An 18,476-nucleotide genomic window follows, 5' to 3' on the forward strand; every position below is an offset into this window, starting at 1 on the left:
AGCTGATGGACACTTTGCCAAATTACTCCACTGATATTTCTGCCCAATATGAACAGTAATTTGCACATTTTCATATAACCAATACACTAAAACCTACCCCCTCCTTTAATCCAGTGGAAACTCTCATCTCATGTGGATGTAAATGATAGCTCTTCTGATAAGGATATTTCCAGAGAGCAGAAGAATGAAAATAATATCTCTGAATTATATAATCCTCCTCATGTGTGCCCTGTCCCTCCCATCTGTGGACTCATGATGACACAGAGATGAAAATCCATCTTGCTCAGTCAGGCCTGGCAAATATTCCACTTGTGAATGAAAAAAAAACATTTTATTACGAAGAGCAAACACACGTGAATACACACGCATATGCGCTCACAGACACAGATGGGAGCACAGATAAACACACTCACATACACCCACACACACATACGCGCACTCACACACACGCGCACACACACACGCACGCACATCCCAAGCTCCCATCTAATCTCCTGAGCTCCCAGGGTTCCTGGCCTTGGGCCATTAGAATGGGCTAACCGAGTACGGAGGGAACAGGAGAGACGGAGAAAAGGAGGAATGGGAGGAGGGGCATTGAGTCAAGGGGAGAGTGAGAGACTGGCAGGCAGAGAGAGAGAGAGAGAGAGAGAGAATGAGATGAGCAACAGGAGAGGGAGGGAGGCGGAGAGTAAGCAGGAGACATGGAGACAGTGAGAGGGAGGGCACTTGTCTTTGGGAAATGGAAATCCTTTACAATATAAAGTGGTTTCCTCTCCCTTCCTTCCTCCATCCTGTGCTCTGTGCCCTCTCCCTCCCCCAGAGCTCCCACGCTGCTAACTAGAAAACTGTCAGTGTATTTAACATTGAGGGCGCTACCAGCTACAAAGTGTGGACTTTACAGAGGAAATCTGTCTGTTATTTCAGAGGATAAAGCAAAACGTCTAATTCTCAGGATAGTGTTTTAATGCATTTGTGAAACATTCACATCTTTACTTAATTTTCCAGAGTAAATATATCAACTTTTCAGGGACAAAGAAGCGTAGAAAGCCTGCAGTCTGCAAAGGAACATGACTTTATTTACCTGTCTCTTTGTCTAGATCTCTCACGCTCTCTACCTCTCTCTCTTTCCTCTCTGCAAAAATCTGCCTGAAAACAAGAGGCTGTCTGCTAAATCATCAGTTTCAAAGGGTCCCCTTCCTTTTCTGTCAGCCCCAGGTTATTTTTACCCCCCTCCCTTTGCCTCCCCAGGCCTCCTCCCATCCATCCCTCCCTTTCCAAGAGAACTCTCTGTGCCAATTTGTACTCTCTTAGTCACGCTAAGCACTTATCTTGTCCCAACTGAATGCCTCTGCAATCAAACCAACACTTATCCAGTTGTAAGGCATTCTAATGGCTGACCGATAATGAAACTCTTTCATTGTGAGTTAACAACTGGCTAAGAGATGTATGAAGCCTACATTACACGCAGTGAAACTGTTGATGGGGGCCACAGCCAGTACAAATCACCTCTATGGCTGCAGCTGCTGCATTCTGGGTATATTGTGCATTAAACAATGAGTGTAAATCTATAGCTGGATGTATGGATTTGCATTTTGAAACACTCACTCTGCTGTTTAGTATTCAGAAAGGCTTTGTCTAGAATTTAGTACCAGATGTGGTTCCCAGAATGCCCCCACTATTCACTTGCCATCCTGCACATATCATGTTGTCAAGCACACACCTACTGAAGGCTTATTGCTTTCACAATAAAATACTCTTTTAATTTCCTTTTCTTTTTTTAAAGGAGCAGGTTGTATTAAATGCTTTCCACCTGGATTTTATGAACTGGTGCAACTAAAATTTGTCTCCCTTCTGCACCTCAATTACCCTGGTAAAGGAGAGAAAAGTGACAAATTTCAGCAAATACAAATAATAAAAAAAAACAATTAAAAGACAATAATCAGCTAAACTATGGTGCGTCTGAGCTGCAAATGGCCATTCTAAGTAATTTCTCAGAGATTTATTTTGCATTTATTGATTATTTTACTACCCATAAATTCAGAGCTTTTGTGGAAAATAGTGAGCCCTATTCCTTGCACACTTTTACCTTATTGCTGCAACACATACTTTTAAAGGCATTCTTCTCTTTTCTCCTAAGGGCGCACCACCCTGAGGTGCAGCTACCGCTCTGACTCTTTTACCTTTTGTCCTTGTATATCTTTAGCTAATCTTTACTTTACTCTTTGCTTTTATGAACATGTGTTTTATGTGCAGCTCAATTCAAACTATTGTTCTGTATTCATTCTTAGTTCACCCAACGTTATCTCACAAAATGTGACTGCATGTGATTACCAGCTTGCTGCTTGAGTCTGGAGCAGCAGATACTGCAGTGTGTCCGCTGACCTGCATGCCTAAATCACAGTCCTTGAGCCATGTTTTCTTTCATTGCATTATTAGTCTTGGCATAGAATTTCATTCCCTAACTGATTTTTGGAAAGAAACCGGAGAGACACGCAGTCCTGTTTGGCTGTCAGCAAGAATGTACTTGTTTACTTTTCAGTGCATATTGTCTGCGAAGACATAAATTTAAAGCTGATTATATACAGACCACTGTAGACACGGAACAGATGATGAAATTTACACCATATGGGCTCCCGGAGTTACTCAAATATAGGAAGTATACTGTATACTGGGATTATAGCGGGTGTTATTTCATATTTTTCTTTACCAACGACAGACAGGAACTATCTTCGCTCCAAGCTAAATCTTCCCCAGTGAGGATAGATTGTAAATACTTAAAAACAGATCACAAATGTATTGTTTAATTTCAAAAAAAGTTTCAGGTAACCAAACCACTGGCCACTGTTGCTATCAGTGAATTCACTGCTCGTGATATAAAACAGGGCAATGAGGACAATACAGGGGACTATTTTCAACAAAAGATTACTACAATTTTGGCGTTTTAGTGATAGTATATAGGCCAGTGTATTTGAAACTCATAGTAAATGATATGTCAGTGCAAGGGGCTGTGTGTGGCTCAATGATGTCTTGGACATGGCAGGTCAATGGCACAAAGAAATAGGCTATATCAGGATTTGGATCAGCAGATAAAGCTTGTAAGTTTTAGCTTGTAAGAAGCAGTTAACTCTTTCCATGGGATTGTTGATCACAAAAATGCAGAACACAGCAGGCCTTATTCTTTAAATACAAAACAAAAGAGATAATATTTTCCATTTCTTAATCACACTTAAAAAGAAGTCTGAAGTCATAATTGGGAAACATAGAAGACATGAACGTGACACTGTGCTGAAACAGCTTATTAAAACTCAACTAACACAAGTGATAAAATTTAATGAGTTAAGAAAATGGGGGAATAATTGATAATTATCAGTGGGTTTACAGAATTTTCTACTTTCCCTTTAGCCACACTGTGATGATGTCAAGACAGAGATTTCAATATGGTTTCAGAGCTCAAAGCCATATTTGATTATATGATACCAAAGCAGGTAGAGGAATGATGAAGTTTATAAGATTTACATAACTGGCCAATTATAAAATTTCCAAGATAATAACTAGTACAAGAACAGCAGAGTCCTGGGGAGATTCACTGAAGTTTGGTTTCTCTGTTATAATGTCAAAGCAGGTAGGGCTGCAATCATTTACTCCAAATATTTTATTCAAAGTAATCAGAGCAGATTAAGTCTTAGGAGCTACATTTACATCTCTGCCATGGGTATCAATCAGACTGGCTTTCCCTCTGCTCACACCATTGAAGATGATATGCTGATTACAGGACATTTGTGCCGTTCCCTAAACCTTGCCAGTGTACCTTTTGAGAGCAAGCCTAGCAGATGAGAGGCAATCATGCCGAACACATGTTCTTGAGCGCCTCTTCCCAAGCAGACGACTACAATCATATTGATTAGTGCTTTGTTCAGACCTCTCCAACAATCAAGCAGACTCTCATCACAAGACACTTGAGTGAGCCTCACTCACCACAGAGACTATTTGAAACACATTGTGGCTGTTGTATGGTGTTCTCCGTTTTGATTTGGCTAATGACAACAATGCCAACATCTTGCTTTTCAAAAGCTGCTTAACTCTGAGCATCATTAGGGTACAATCCTGAAATCATCATCGTGGAGAAGTAAAAAAAAAAAAAAAAAAAAAAGAAAGAAAGAAAAAAAGATACTACTCGAGCAGTGCATGATTTAAATGGATTAAAGGATGACATTGTCATTAGGGAAGTCAACACTGTTGCTGCTATATACAGTGTAAATACACATGACTGTTATTCAAGCAAGTGGCGTGTGTTCAGCAGCACAGTTACTGTAAAAATTAGACTGTTTTCATTTTTACGTCTCTTGACAGATATTTTAAAAACCTTTGGGCATTGATTGATTCAAAATAGGGGAAGAGGAAAGGATTTCTAAAAGCAGAATCATTCCCCATAGTGCAGTGATTGGTCTGCCTTAAAGCTGCCAAGTTCAATCAATTCTCAATTGATGTTTTCCAGACTCAAATATCATATCAGAATCTGAGCTTGTTAAGTAAAGGATTATTCTGTAAGGCTACACCACACACTGGATTAAGTCAGCAGATGCTCACTCACCTTTGCATTGATTGGTGTTCTTGTCCAGGATGGCCTTTGTTGACACGATCTTCCCATACCTGTAGAAAACAACAACGAAACACGGTGATTAACTGTTGAATCACTTGTGATTTTATCTATTTTTTTCAAACATTTGGAGTATTATGGGTTGTTCTTTGATTCCAATGCAAATGAAATTGATGGTGTTAGCAAGACGGTAATGTTGGTCATTCAGTAAATTCACCATTTCAGTTTATCAACCCACCCGCTATACTTAGCACTGTCATTGTGAGAATGTTAGCATACTGATATTAGCATTTAGCATCCCAGTAGCCTACTTGTCTTGTTTCCATTGTTACTGTCAGATTGATCTCTAAATTAGAGAAGTATAATGTCAAAATTGTAATGCTGTTGTAACAAATTCAAGTTTGAATATAAGAAGGCCACGTGAAATAAAAGTGACAGACAAAAACTGCTGCTTGCACAGTTTCTCGGGGTGTCCACCTTATCACACTTAGTTTTCCATCTGCTCTTCTATCTATCCATTCTGTCCTTATCCATTTCAAATCCTGACCGCAGGCTCCAGAACACAGACAGTGCTGTCTCATAAACGATGATGATAACCAGACATGTGTATGGCACCCAATCCTGCTAGAAGGGCCTATAAGAGAAACAGACAACCCACCATACCTCTTTCTATCTGTTCTCTCTGCCAACTTTTAATGTCTCCTGTCCATTTCACTGCCTCTGCTCTCTTTCTTGTGTTTGACACCTCTGCCTTTCTCTTTGTCTTCTTTCCTTATTTTCCTCTCCATCCCACTTCTATTCTGTAGCTCTCTGTTCTCAGAAAGAAGTTAATAATGTTTCTTATCTGCCCAGGCTTTCATTCCTCCTGGAAAGAGAGGAAGAAGAAACAGAGGCGGGGAAGGTATGAGGAGAAGAGGAGGGGAGGGGAGGAGAGGAGGGAGGGGTGGGGGGCAGGAGACTGAGCCAGAAAGCTTGAATCGCTGAGATCAGCCTGGATCACTGCCTGGCTCCGTGGATGAGACTTTTTAATTAATGTTTTAACACTGCTGCACAATGACTGACTGGCTGGCTGAGTGACTATCAAACAGACTGACAGCCTGACAGCCTGACAAGCTGGCTGACTGGCTAGCAGACGGGCTAGCTGATGGGCTAGTGGCCTCCAGGTAAGATATGGAAGCATGTGTCCTCTTCCCTTTTTTAGAGTTAAAAAAAAAGTGAGACAATGGGGAGGGAGGCAATAAACAAAGGAGAAACCAGGCGAAGAGACAACACAGGAGGTTACAAGCAGAGAAGGTGAAAAAAAGCAAGGGGAGGGAGCGAGAGACTCTGAGGAATGAGAAATAGACAAGGAGAGGGAGAGCAGTCAGTCAAAAGATAAAAAAGACACTGAAGGCGAAGAGGAAGCGAGGTAGTCAGGGAGCGATGGAGAGATAGTAAGAGGTGTTTAATAAAGAAGAGATCATTTAGTTGTCACCATCAGGAGAGTCTCTGTCAGCCAACTGCTTCTGTCAGTGTGGAGAAGAGAACAGAGACTAGCTCGCCTGACAGCCTCACATCAAACTCTATTGGGAGAGGAGACTTTGGAAATAAAGACAGAAAAAAACGCTTTAAAAGGCTGCTATCACACATAACATGACAGCTTAGCAACGTATGATCTCGCAATTGGTAGAGAGAAAATCACTGCTTTTTTCCCCCCCGAACAATGCTATTCCTACAATTTAAAATATTTTAGGATATTTGCTAATCCACTGATTGTGACAGGCTGAAATCAAGTCTGGTGTTTCTTTTCCTTTTTTTCCTACAAAGTCATGGCTGCTGGTAAACAAGGTCTTTGGCCTGCGGTTCAGGGAGGGATCCAACGGTTGCAGACGTGGAAAACACTCGGAAAAAAAACAAAACAAGGCAGGACTAATCGCCCACACATATACACACAAATAAACACACATGCATACACACACGCTAGGCAGCATCACAGATCAAAAAACACCAAAGAGGTAATCACACACATTACACACACCATCTGGCAGTACTGGGCTCTTTGTTGACTTCTGCCTCCATGTGATTCAAACTTGGGTGTCAGTCTGTGAGTGTAAACACCTACAGTGCATGTGTGAGTGTATGAGCCGGGACAGATTTGAGCAAACAAATACTTGTGTGGGTGCAATTCCATGCGTGTGTGTGTTTGTGTGCATGTGTGTGTGTGTTTGCTTAGTGAGTATAAATGCATGACAAAGATCTCATGCACCATTGGTGTTTTGGCAGGTTGTTGTTGCCGGCAGAGAAGTGTGTGTGTGTGTGTGTGTGTGTGTGTGTGTGTGTGTGTGTGTGTGTGTGTGTGTGTGTGTGTGTGTGTGTGTGTGTTTGTGTGTGTGTTTGTGTGTGTGAAAAGAAAGAGGGAGGGAGAGGACAAAGAGAGACGTACCTGGCTCAGCACATTATGAATCTTAAAAAATATGTTCACAGTTTTCCGTTTTTCACGAAGTGTAAAACAAATAAAGTGTATGTTTAATGTGTGGTGGTGTCTGCGTGTGTGATATTGTCGGATTGATATGTGTGAGGAGAGGGGAGGAGAAGAGAGGAGAGGAGAGGAGAGGAGAGGAGAGGAGAGGAGAGGAGAGGAGAGGAGAGGAGAGGAGAGGAGAGGAGAGGAGAGGGCAGTGACGCCACAGCCTTAGGGAAATGTCAAATTACAACAACACTGCATCATCCAAAATGGTGTCTCGCTCTGGACTTGACTCAGTGGTAAAATTCCATTTGATCCAGGCAGCTACAACAATGTGCTATTGTGGTGAAGAAATAGAGGAACGTATTGATAACAGATCAGAGATGAGGCAAGGAGGCAGAGGATAGTGTGGAATAAGAGGAGAGAGAAAAGTGCAGAATGTCCTGTTCTGTGTTCAACCCCCGACTGGAAGCCTTTGGTTGATTCCAGCAGGAGCCTGGAACTTGTTGAAATAACATCAAATCGACCTGCACTTGACCCAAAGGCAGTGACACAAGATACTCATAAAAACTATTCAAATACTTAAAACACAACACTAAAGGACTAAAAGAAGCCAGATGGCCAGGGTTAGCACTTCCTTATTCCATTACTTTGAATTGTGCAACAGAAAGAGTGAGAGAAACAGTTCTGAAAGGAGTCTGAGTATGTTTCCATTGGATGATGATCATAACTTAAGAGTGAGTAGTAGGAGCGAAGTAGTGTGAAGCAACAGTGGATACATTTTCCAGCTAGTTTGACAAAGTGATCTAAATCAAAGTAAGAGCTGGAGTTCTGGAATCAAACTTACTTCAAAGCCACTTGACGAACAATACACACTCACCGAGCACTTTATTATTAGGAACAAGATAATAACGGGCAGGGCCGCCATGTGTCCGCTAAACAGCCTCAGTCCTCTCAGGCTTGGATTGGTGTTAGAAACATTCATCATTTCTGGGATTGTGGTCCGTGTCACATCATCACTGCAGATTTGTCAGCTGCACATTCATACTGTGAGTCTGCTCTTCTAACACATCCAAAAGGCATTCATCTGGATTCAGATCTGTTGACTGTGGAGCCCACTGAAGTTCACTAAACTCATCATCATGTTCATGAAAACGGTTTGAGATGACGGAAGTAGATGGTTAAGTGAAGGGATGCACATGGTCAGCAACACTTCTAAGGCAGGCTATGGTTTCTTTTGGTGAAGCATTAGATTTATATTCTTGGCTGACGAAGAGTGAAAACCCAACTTGTACTGTTGTCGTCCAATCGGCTGAAAGTTTCAACGTGTTGTTTATTCCGAGATGTTTTTCTGCTCACCACAGGAGAGAGTGGTTATCTGAGTTACTGTTGCCTTTCACTTAGCTGGAGCCAGTTGAGCTGCTTCTCTTCAAGACTTTCGTATCCGCAGAACTGCTGCTTAGCGAACGTTATTTATTTTTCACATTATTCTGAGTAAAAAAAAACTCTAGACACTGCTCTGTGTGAAAATCTATGGAGATCAGCGGTTTCAGAAATACTGCTGATCTCCTGAAACCAACAATCACGCCACGGCGACACTCAGGATAACATGAAACAGTTGTGAGAAATTTCTAAATCATGTCCGACCATCGGACTAAAACCTTCAGGTATTCAGCTTACGACACAAAGCTGCAGTCTTTTCGCAGATTGAAGTGTTTATATGATACAGTTGACAAAATGTAGATGAACTACCCTCCCTGCATTTTGTCTTTGAATCATGAGTCACAAACAACTCAGCAGGACTTGCCAGCTAACCTAAAATTCTCTATTTTCCTTGGCTTCACAGAAATGCTACAAAGCCCCCAAACACAGTACAATAAGCCAGAGGAGAATGCCTTTCCACAGCAGCGGATGAGTGAGGGATAGGGCTGACAGACAGATTTTCACTATGACAATCCTTTTAGGACAAGGTACATGTCTTTTTCAACACAGGGAAACTCCGTAGAATCCCTGCCAAAAGTGGAATTTTGATTTTTTTTTCCCACCAAGAAGTGTGAAACACAAAGAACAGTAAGGCCACTAAAACTGACAGTATTTTCCACACTGTCGAGACTTAAGGATGAATGTCAGCACGGAACTCTGTGCATCCAGTTTTGGCAAGCTTGACAAAATCAGTGCTCACCCTGTGCTCTGTCTGTGTGTGTGTGTGTGTGTGTGTGTGTGTGTGTAGTGTTAACGACAGTCCTCACAGGGCCCTCACAGCATCAGATCTGTTTTCACTCCCTTGCGCAACACTGTCAGCCTATGGATGCTCACCGTTTGATGTCTACTCAACCCACACACACACACACAAACACACTTACGAACACACACCCATCATTTCTACATCTCTCCAGGATGTCTGTGAGTGAGTGTATATGCACATTATGTATATGTGTGCCCATTCTGTGTATTTGATGCTTCTGGATGTTGTGTCTGAGGCTGTGTGTGTGTGTGTGTGTGGCTGAGCGCTTACGAGCGCACACGCAGGTTGGTCTCTGTGTGTGGTATCTCCTAATTGGGGATCCGATACAGCTGTCTTGTCTCTTGCATTTCCCTCATTTCCCCCCTCCCTCTCTCTCCCAGTTAGACTCAAACAGACCAACACAGAGGGAGGACTGAGCGAGCGCAGTGCTTCAGAAGTCTCCGAATTCATTCCCCATATGTAGTTTAACATCTTCAGGCACTGTAAAAAAAAAAAAAAAAGTCTTGGAGTGTTTTCAGAATGAAAAGGCAATGTGCTGTGAATTCAAAGGCTGGCTTCATGTCACTGAAATACTGATGATTAAAGATGGAATCCGTCTTTGAATCATTAGGTAATATACTTCCGGACAAAAGGATGTGTCAAGGGTTCAGGTTTCATTACGGTCCCCTGCTACCAAAACACAGTTTTTCCAACTCAGCTGCTGATGATTAACAAGAGATCATAAACTCAGTCAGTGTTTTATATATTCTTCTTCAGTGATTTCTCTTTTGAGTGGCTTCGAGTGGTTTAAGTTTGTCTGTCCTCATAGAACTCGGCCTCTATCATGAAGCAGATACTAGAAGACAAACGAATAGATCAATAGACCGATAGATAGATAGATAGATAGATAGATAAATAGATACGAGTGGTGAAGCATGAGAGAGAGGCAGCAAGACAACAAGTGTGAGTGAAAGCAAGCGAGAGAGACAGAAATTGCCCTTGTGCCACGCTTTAGATTCCGCTCACGTTCTGCTCTGTCCCCAGACGTTAAAAGTGTGTCCATAGTTTGGGCAACCCGGGGAGTGATTGGAAATGTCAGCTGACAACAGCACTTTTCACTGACACTCTGAGAACTGGCACAGAGACAGGGTGTGGGGCAGGGAGGGGGGGGGGGGGATGCAGGGAGGGGTGAGGGACAGAGCGAGGGGGACTGAGAGAGAAGGATGCAAGGAGGAAATGAGGAGGATGACAGAATGGGAAGGGAGAGGATGGTGCTCGTGGGCGGGTTGGCACAGAAAATAAGTTACGCTTGGTAACAATAAGGATGAGGATGACATTGAGTTGAAGGAGTGTGTGTTTCTGTGTGTCAGTGTCAGGGGGCTGTGCTTCCGTTATTCATTGTAACTGTGTGCATGAATGAAATGCCTGTTTGTGTATGTGTATGTGTGTCTCTGTGTGTATGTGTTTCTGTGTGTGCGTGTCATGTCAGAGAGTGACAGGAAACTGCCACTCAGTCTATTTCCAAAAGCCGGAGAGAGTTGGAAATCCAAGGGTAACACTGCTGCCCAACAGACCACTCGAGTTCCCCCCCCCCCTCCCTCCTTTACCTCCCCCTCACCCCCATTGACCTTTCCTAAATGTTACTGGTCACTTGGCACACTCACTGGGCCTCTAATGAAACTTTTATTGGCCCCCATTTTTCACCCTGTTTCTCCAGAACGCCTCCAGGGCCAAGCTGAAATACAACAGGCTTGAACTGCAGCTGACACACAGAAGGGCAAGGTGTGGTGTTGCGTGTGTGTGTGCGTGTGCGTGTGTCTTCGTCTCCACGTTTTAAAATTTAACTGCTTTTTCAGTGTATTCCAAAATCAATTACATCAATTAGAAATGTTGATGAGATCATTTAAAGCCCTTGCCTGCTGAATATTTAGCTGGATATATAATTTTCTAATTATACTTGATATCAGGTGTTAGCTGTAGGCAAACAAGTCCCCCTGTGGGAGAGACGTTTCATCATTTGCATTAGATTCTATGCTGACTCTGTTTGTGCAAATGGGAACAATTGAGAATGAAATGCACAGGATCGACTTTCAGAACAGAGATATAGAGAAAAGGAAACAAAGGACCCGATTCTTGTGAGTCCAGTCGCTGGTTATCACAGATCAAATTCTTCTGCTGCTGCAGGTGAAGCTACAGCAAGCCAGCAGCGATCAGGGACACAACATCATTCACCGGTATATTATCCAGAAGAACAAATACATTTCTGTGGAGGTAAGTTGACCTATACTGTCATATCAGCATGGTATATTAGCACTGGCCTGCTCACACACTCCTCTGTATACTGTAGAAAATGGTGTGTTTGTACCACAGATATATCATGTTTGGACTCAATCGGATGAATAACAACATAATTTATTCGAAAAAAAAAAGCAACTATCATACTTTCTAGCTCTATTGATATTCCTTTTTTACATATGTAAATGGGTCAATGACCTGATGCAACCCAATGTCAAGTGGTGTTAACCCGTATTTTTTCATAAACATCTGATATATACAGGAAGATGAATCTGGACTCAAATATGAAACAAATGTAATTTACTTTTGCAATGCAACACTACGTGTCATGACAAAGTTTACATAATTTGTCGCATCATTTAGAAAAAAGTAATGTTTTTAGGATATATCCTGCTTAGTATTGTCAAAATGCATTAAAATGTAAATATAGAAATAAAGCAAAAAATAAATGAATCACTGCTTGGACTTCACTGTTTCATAAGGTTAAAAATAATCAGTCTCATAGCTGACCCTGCAGTTTGGATAAAACAACTAACATTCTGTAAAAGCTAAATTCATGTTTATGGAATATAAAGCTGTTTAGTAAAAGCTACATCCAAACTGTAAGATTTGTATTGGAGTTGGTGAAGATACTGTACATTACATTTTGGCAAACGATCTTTGCATAGACAGTGTGAAATACTGGACTGCCAAGATCATCATCACATTTCAGTTTATAGCAGTATCACTTAATAGCTTTAAATGCAGTGGAATTACATTTCTATAAAGCCTAATTTTCACTTCTAAAGTGAATCTAGATGATTGTCTTTTGGTGTCTTAAAAGAGCACGGCTCAAAAAGTTGCCAAAAATGCTGGAGACTGCAGGCTTTTAAACAGAAAGGCGTATGTTTATATCATAGTACGTGTGTATGTGTGTATGTGTGTGTGTGTGTGTGTGTGTGTGTGTGTGTGTGTGTGTATGACCCAGTGCAGAAGGGAGCGGATGGGTTAGCCCCAGCTGGGTTGTGTTTTTACGTCTGAGGAAGCACAGAGGAGGGACACAGAGGTCAAGAGCAAACTGTTGATACTCATTAGAAGCTGCTGTTGGACTCACGCAAAACTAATTACCACAAGCTGAACTGAACCAAGCGGGAATGCACTCAGCTGCACTGAAGGGTGCTGTTTAATTCATGTGCATATCAACAGAGTGGAGTGGAATAGAATAGAATAGAATAGAATAGAATAGAATAGAATAGAATAGAGCAGAACAGAACAGAACAGAACAGAACAGAACTCACGGCTGGCAGAGTTTGATAAGGTCCTGGTCGGTGGTGGCTGGCGGCAGGCCTCTGATGTACAGGTTGGTCTTACTAAGCTGCTCCGCTAGCCCTCCTCCGTGACCTCCTCCTCCACCTCCACCTCCTCCTCCTCCTCCTCCGGTGGTGCCGGGGCTGGGCGGAGCCATGGGTGGTGGGGGTGGAGCATAGGACTGCTGTGGAGACGGAGAAAGAAAGAAAAAAAGAGAGGGAAAGGTTAGTTTAGGTCACAACGTGATGAAAAATACTTTATTTTCCGAGGAAATTTAATGACGCTAAAGTTATTTTCAGTTTCTGCCCCTCAGTCTTACCCATTAAACAAAACCTCTTCTTTCTACCGATCTCACATCCTTTTGAATAATCTCTTCCTGTATCAAGCCCCACCGCAATTTCTTGATGCAACAGGAAGCACATCAAATTAAGGAAGCAGGATCTGTGTAATTACTAGTGCCTATTATGATTATGGCACCAAGTTTTACTATGAACTTGTATCATTAACAATTATAGGCTGTGCGGCATCTTTGCAGTAACTTCTACAGCTTTAGTTAACTTTGATGATACCGCAATAAACATTCCTATTCAGTCACTATCATCATTATGACTGGAGTGACCTGCTGTAAGTTACAATGCTTTCATGTTGTGGTTCAGGAGCGAGGGAAAAGGAGGTTTACAAAGTGCAGATGAAAAATGCTCCAAGTCCTCTCTCTGGTGTGTGTGTGTGTGTGTGTGTGTGTGTGTGTGTGTTATCACAGCACAGACAGATGAATCAACACAGTAAAAATAGAAGAAACTGTCGTGACGGGTCATTTAGAAAACTGTATCTTACAGTGGGATCATTTAGCTTTTGGATCAAACAGAAAAACCTCTTGAATCCAAAGACATTTTCTCGGGACACATGATCTTTCTTCTTCAAGTTGACGTCTTTTTTTTTTTTTTTTAAGGAAATTGAATAGATGCAAAGACTGCATTGGATGGGTTTACTGTACTGTTAAGCTTCCCTTTATGTAGGTGCACAAACCAGGCCATTCAGTGTTTAATCCAAGCCTGGGCATTTTATCACCTAACTTACTGAAACGTTTCCAATTAGCCCCCTCTGTCCAATTACACAGCTCGGTACTGACTAAATGACTTAATAAGACGACCATTTCTGGAAGGCAGGAGGACTAGTCTGAGGATTGATGAGAGTTCAGGTGGGTTCAGAGTGCACTCCACTCCCTGGCTGCCTTTGGGCAAACTATTAGTTTAGGTTTGGAACAAGTAAAAAAAAAAAAAAAAGCCTGATGGCTCATATGACGACAGTGTTAAAAAAAAAACTGTCTGCTGCCTTGATATCTAGAGCAAAACAGCCACAGAGGCTTGACAAAGAAGTCTGGTCTCAGCGTCGGCCCTACTGTTGAAAACTGGATGGAACAAGTTCAAGATGATCACAGGCCTGTTCCACTCTGTGTGTGTGTGTGTGTGTCTGTGTGTGTGAGTCTGAGAGAGAGAGAGGCAAAGAGAGAGGATGGAAGAGAAGGGTGAAAGACGGGTAAGAAAGGAAGAGTGTATGTGCTTGGATGTATACTGTATTTGGCAGTGTGTTGGCAGTGTGTGTGTGTGTGTGTGTGTGTGTGTGTGTGTGTGTGTGTGTGCATGTGCATACACGTATACCAGAGAGCGCCTGTGCACTTGCATGTGTGCGTGTGTGTGAGCTGGTGTTTGTGATAATGACAGGTTGTCACCACACAGCAGTGCGGAGCCTGAGCCAGCTCTGATATTAATCCATTACCTGTACTTCCCTCAACTGGCACACAGTTCCTGACACACACACACGCACACACACACAGCTCAGAGAAGACAGCACTAACAGGATTCAGCAAATGTACAGCATACATGCAGCAGCAAGAGGAGATGGTGCTCGTGGAGCAGTGTCATTCACGGGCCAGTGCTTTACACTAACAGCCCAGAATGAGCCTGTACGCATACAAAAAGTACAGAGTAAAAAAAAAAAAAGGTGACACTGGGTAATACTTTATTTTAATGGTTGTGACAAAGACTACTCTATCGTGCAACTGTCTTCTTACACCAGTTCCCAACACAGTGTTCATGCAGAGAAATTGTCTCGGAGTCTTCAAGCTACTTATGATGCAAATGTAAGAAATACAAAGCTAATTATTTGACAGGGATGTAATTGAAAAGCAAAACTGTCGCCGTGCGTTGCTGTTTTTCTTCCTGTTTTATATCAGTGCACTGTTATCTGAATGTTTTTGGTACCAACACCCCAGGTGCTACTTTATACAGCAAGTGATCAATCAAAACCACAAATAATAATTAGTTGCAACCCTAAAATCTAACCAGGAAAATGCTCATGTATCAGTTCATGAGGACTGGTGTGTCCAGTGTGTGTAAGAAATACCAGATTTCTGCACTAGTACCCATTGCTCATACAGTTGGAATAAAATATTATTTTTACGTCTTCTCATGAAATGACTGTGACATGTGATTTATTCTTGATAGTGTATATCTTCTCAAAACTATTGATCAATCTCTTTCAAACGTGTCACTGCGAAAATTAAACCACCATTAACTTTTATAATAGGAATAAAAAGAGGAATGTGGCTGAAAACTAAATTATTTCAACTTTATGGGCAACCGTGTGTATATAATGCAATGTATAAAAGAAACAGCTGTAAACACTGCAAGAAAATGTTCATTCACATTTTTTAAATTACAAACAGCCTTTTATCCACCAGACATACAGAGAAAGGAATAAGACCTCCAGGTACTCAACAAGGGCAGCACAGTGCTCAGCAGCGTGTGGTTTGTACCGAGACGTGCACTGTGTGGTCGCATGGAGTGTCTGTGATCATGATAATGAAAACCTCTCTGCTTTTAAGCCTTAACATTTTTGCCGACTGATTCAATATGAGCCCTTTGACAACGGGTTTGTTTACCGACCACCACTGACAGATAACATGTTTGATGGGAAGTGTCAAACACAAATAAGAGCCCTCAGGCTGAAACCTGAAAGAGAAATGCCATATGAATAAAAGCTACAACATGCTACAGATAACACAAATGCCAGCACATGCATTATATCTACACACACACACACACACACACACACAAACATAACTACACATGCAGCTTACACTCAGACCTCCAGCCTTATCTAGGAACATGTATTTTCTACCACGATGACGATGAATTGAAAAGAGCCTTTCTTCATTCACAAACACACACACTCAGAAGTCCAGGTATGCACAAATTTACACAATCTCTCTGCTTTCCCCAACTCGCTGACACGACCCACACACACACACACACACCTGATCAAAGGGCTTGCCCAGGGAACCTCTTTCAGCCAATTTGTGCAGCTGTCAGGGTCTGGGGGATAGTGAGCTGTGTAATATGTTAGAGACTGTGATAGGGAATCCTTTGAAACATTAAAATCTCTCTCTCTCTCCCTCTCTTTCTCTCTGTGGCATCCTCTCTTTTACTTCTCCCGCTCACGTCAAATGTGACTCCACCATCGCTCAATCGCTCGCTCTTCCGAAATCCCCTCCATTTCCCCATACACTCGCTCTATGTCTCTCCCTCTCTCCCTCCTTCATTGCCTCCTCTCTTTCTCTCTTTTTAAAGGATTACCCTGCAGCCGGGCTGTGTGGACTGAAGGCTGCGTCTCAGCTGGTATTGTTGATACACTCAGTACAGTGGAGCAGCTCTCGCAGTGGGGGATAGGCTCAGAGGCAGCGACACAAACTGTCACACAAAACAAACAGAGTCACCGGGTTTTTCTGTACGTTTCATGCGCGGTTGAGTCTCCGAGCATCAACGCGCCGCACAGCGCTGCTGCACGGTGTCATATGCGCATGCTGTTACTATCTGATGAGGATATGTGACTGCAGAGAAGAAAACAAGTTACTTATCCTGAAGACACTGGAAAATGTTTAAAGCACATATTTAAATATTTGTCTTTCACTGTGATACAACGCAGCTGTCATAGCACCACTTTCATCACCTTAGACTGACTGTTAGTCTGCATATAGGCCTACTCATATATACATATTACACTTCCCTTAAAGCTTGTTTATCTCTCCCTGCATAACTGCGTGGACAAACATAATGAATGCAGTTGTATTGGTGGCCCAATTTGCTCAGTGGACATCATTAATGAATCCAATTAATACTCTTTTATCTATGAAACAACTGCTGGCTTTGGTCTGCTTTTTGAGAAACGTGTTTCTAGAGGCTTAGAGACATGGTGACTGTACTTGTGTGGCTCGTCCTGTTGACTCCTGTGTCATAACTGTCTGAAGACCATTTCTCTTTATGCTCCAACAGTTGAATCAAAGGCGATGGTGCCACACAGCTAATTAGCTACAACAGCTTCCTCTATTTTGGACTCTGTGCAGTCCCCGAGCCCCTCAAAGATCAGCACTGTCAAGATGACTCGGCCTGATTTATTTTGCCTCCATTAGTGAACTCCTGCTACTCCACCCACTGGTTTTTGTTTTTGCATACTGTGGCTCAGTGTGTGTCAGTGTCTTGCTATTGTATCTATGCACATTGATTTTCATTAGAACAAAACAGAGATGCCAGAGGTAAAAGAGACACAGAGATGCAGACAGACAGAAACAGGGCTTGAGAGCTTAATAGCCGACGATGAGCCCATTCGTCTGCTGCTCAGTTACTAACTCAGTTCTATACATTTTAACAAGGCATCTCTGCCAATATGCTCCTCGATGCGCATTTGATGTGATGTAAGACATTCTTTCTCACTGCTGTAGGCGTCTTTATATGTATATACTGTATAGGCAGCCATTATGGAAAAGATGTAAAGACTCACAAAGTGACAATATGGAAGCAAAAATAAGTTGCTTAGTCCCTGAGTGGGGTGAACTCTGGGTGAAAGTTAGTAAGGGAGGGATTAAGACATGGAAGACAGCGGGCGACAATGTGGAAGAACAGCGAAACGGTAAAAGGGAGATGGCCGGTGGAGAGAGCTGAGTGTGGAGGAATAAGGGGAAAGAGGATGGGACAGGGGAGAAAGGAAAGAGGGGGACATGGGAGTGTGGGTTGTTCCGGCCTCGTCTGATGCTTCCTGAAACACAGAGGAAAGAATGCGGGCTATTTTTAGGTCCAGTGCTGAGATTCTCTCTTACTGTCAGTGCCTCTAAACACAGCAGCGGAAGGGTTTAAGGAAGAGCTTATGAATACATCAGAATGGAAACATGGCTCCCAATATACCGTCTCCGTTTGGAGATTACACAAGCAGCTAAATTAAGCCTTGGTTATTGCTGCTGGAAACCTTGAAAGGATGACAAATCTTTTCAGGGATTTACAAAAAAAAACTTGATCACCAGACTGGCAGGTCCAGGTCTTGTTTGAGGCAAGTCGAGACTTTGCTATCACAAAGCAGAAAATAAACATATATAATAACCAGAATAAAGGAAGGAAAATGCCATGTTTATGTTGGAGAAAAGAGTGGAGACTACAGAGTTCAGTTAATGCTGTTTACAGGTATAAATAGCTTTCTTGGAGACGAGCCTAACGATATCCAATACAGGATACTTACAGGTCAAGTTAAGAAATGTGTAGGCTAGAGGTATAGCCTGTGATTAGTCTGGGGGCGTAAATGAT

The 18,476-nt window shown here is 42.3% G+C and overlaps 1 protein-coding gene across 2 annotated transcripts in view; it reads right to left on the reverse strand.

The window, feature by feature from the left end:
- Positions 1 to 18,476, reverse strand: part of LOC146972388 (RNA-binding motif, single-stranded-interacting protein 3-like) — a 108,298-nt gene that overhangs the window by 63,569 nt on the left and 26,253 nt on the right. For both annotated transcript variants that reach the window (XM_085802554.1, XM_085802555.1), the window contains exons 2-3: positions 12,837 to 13,030; positions 4,592 to 4,650 (exon numbers count right to left, since the gene is read on the reverse strand). In XM_085802554.1, the coding sequence (XP_085658680.1) occupies positions 4,592 to 4,650; positions 12,837 to 13,030 (253 nt within the window). The remainder of the gene's footprint in view (positions 1 to 4,591; positions 4,651 to 12,836; positions 13,031 to 18,476) is intronic.

This window comes from Trachurus japonicus, chromosome 16 (assembly GCF_045865225.1).
Source record: "Trachurus japonicus isolate A0001 chromosome 16, Traja_1.0".
NCBI classification, from domain to species: Eukaryota; Metazoa; Chordata; class Actinopteri; order Carangiformes; family Carangidae; genus Trachurus; species Trachurus japonicus.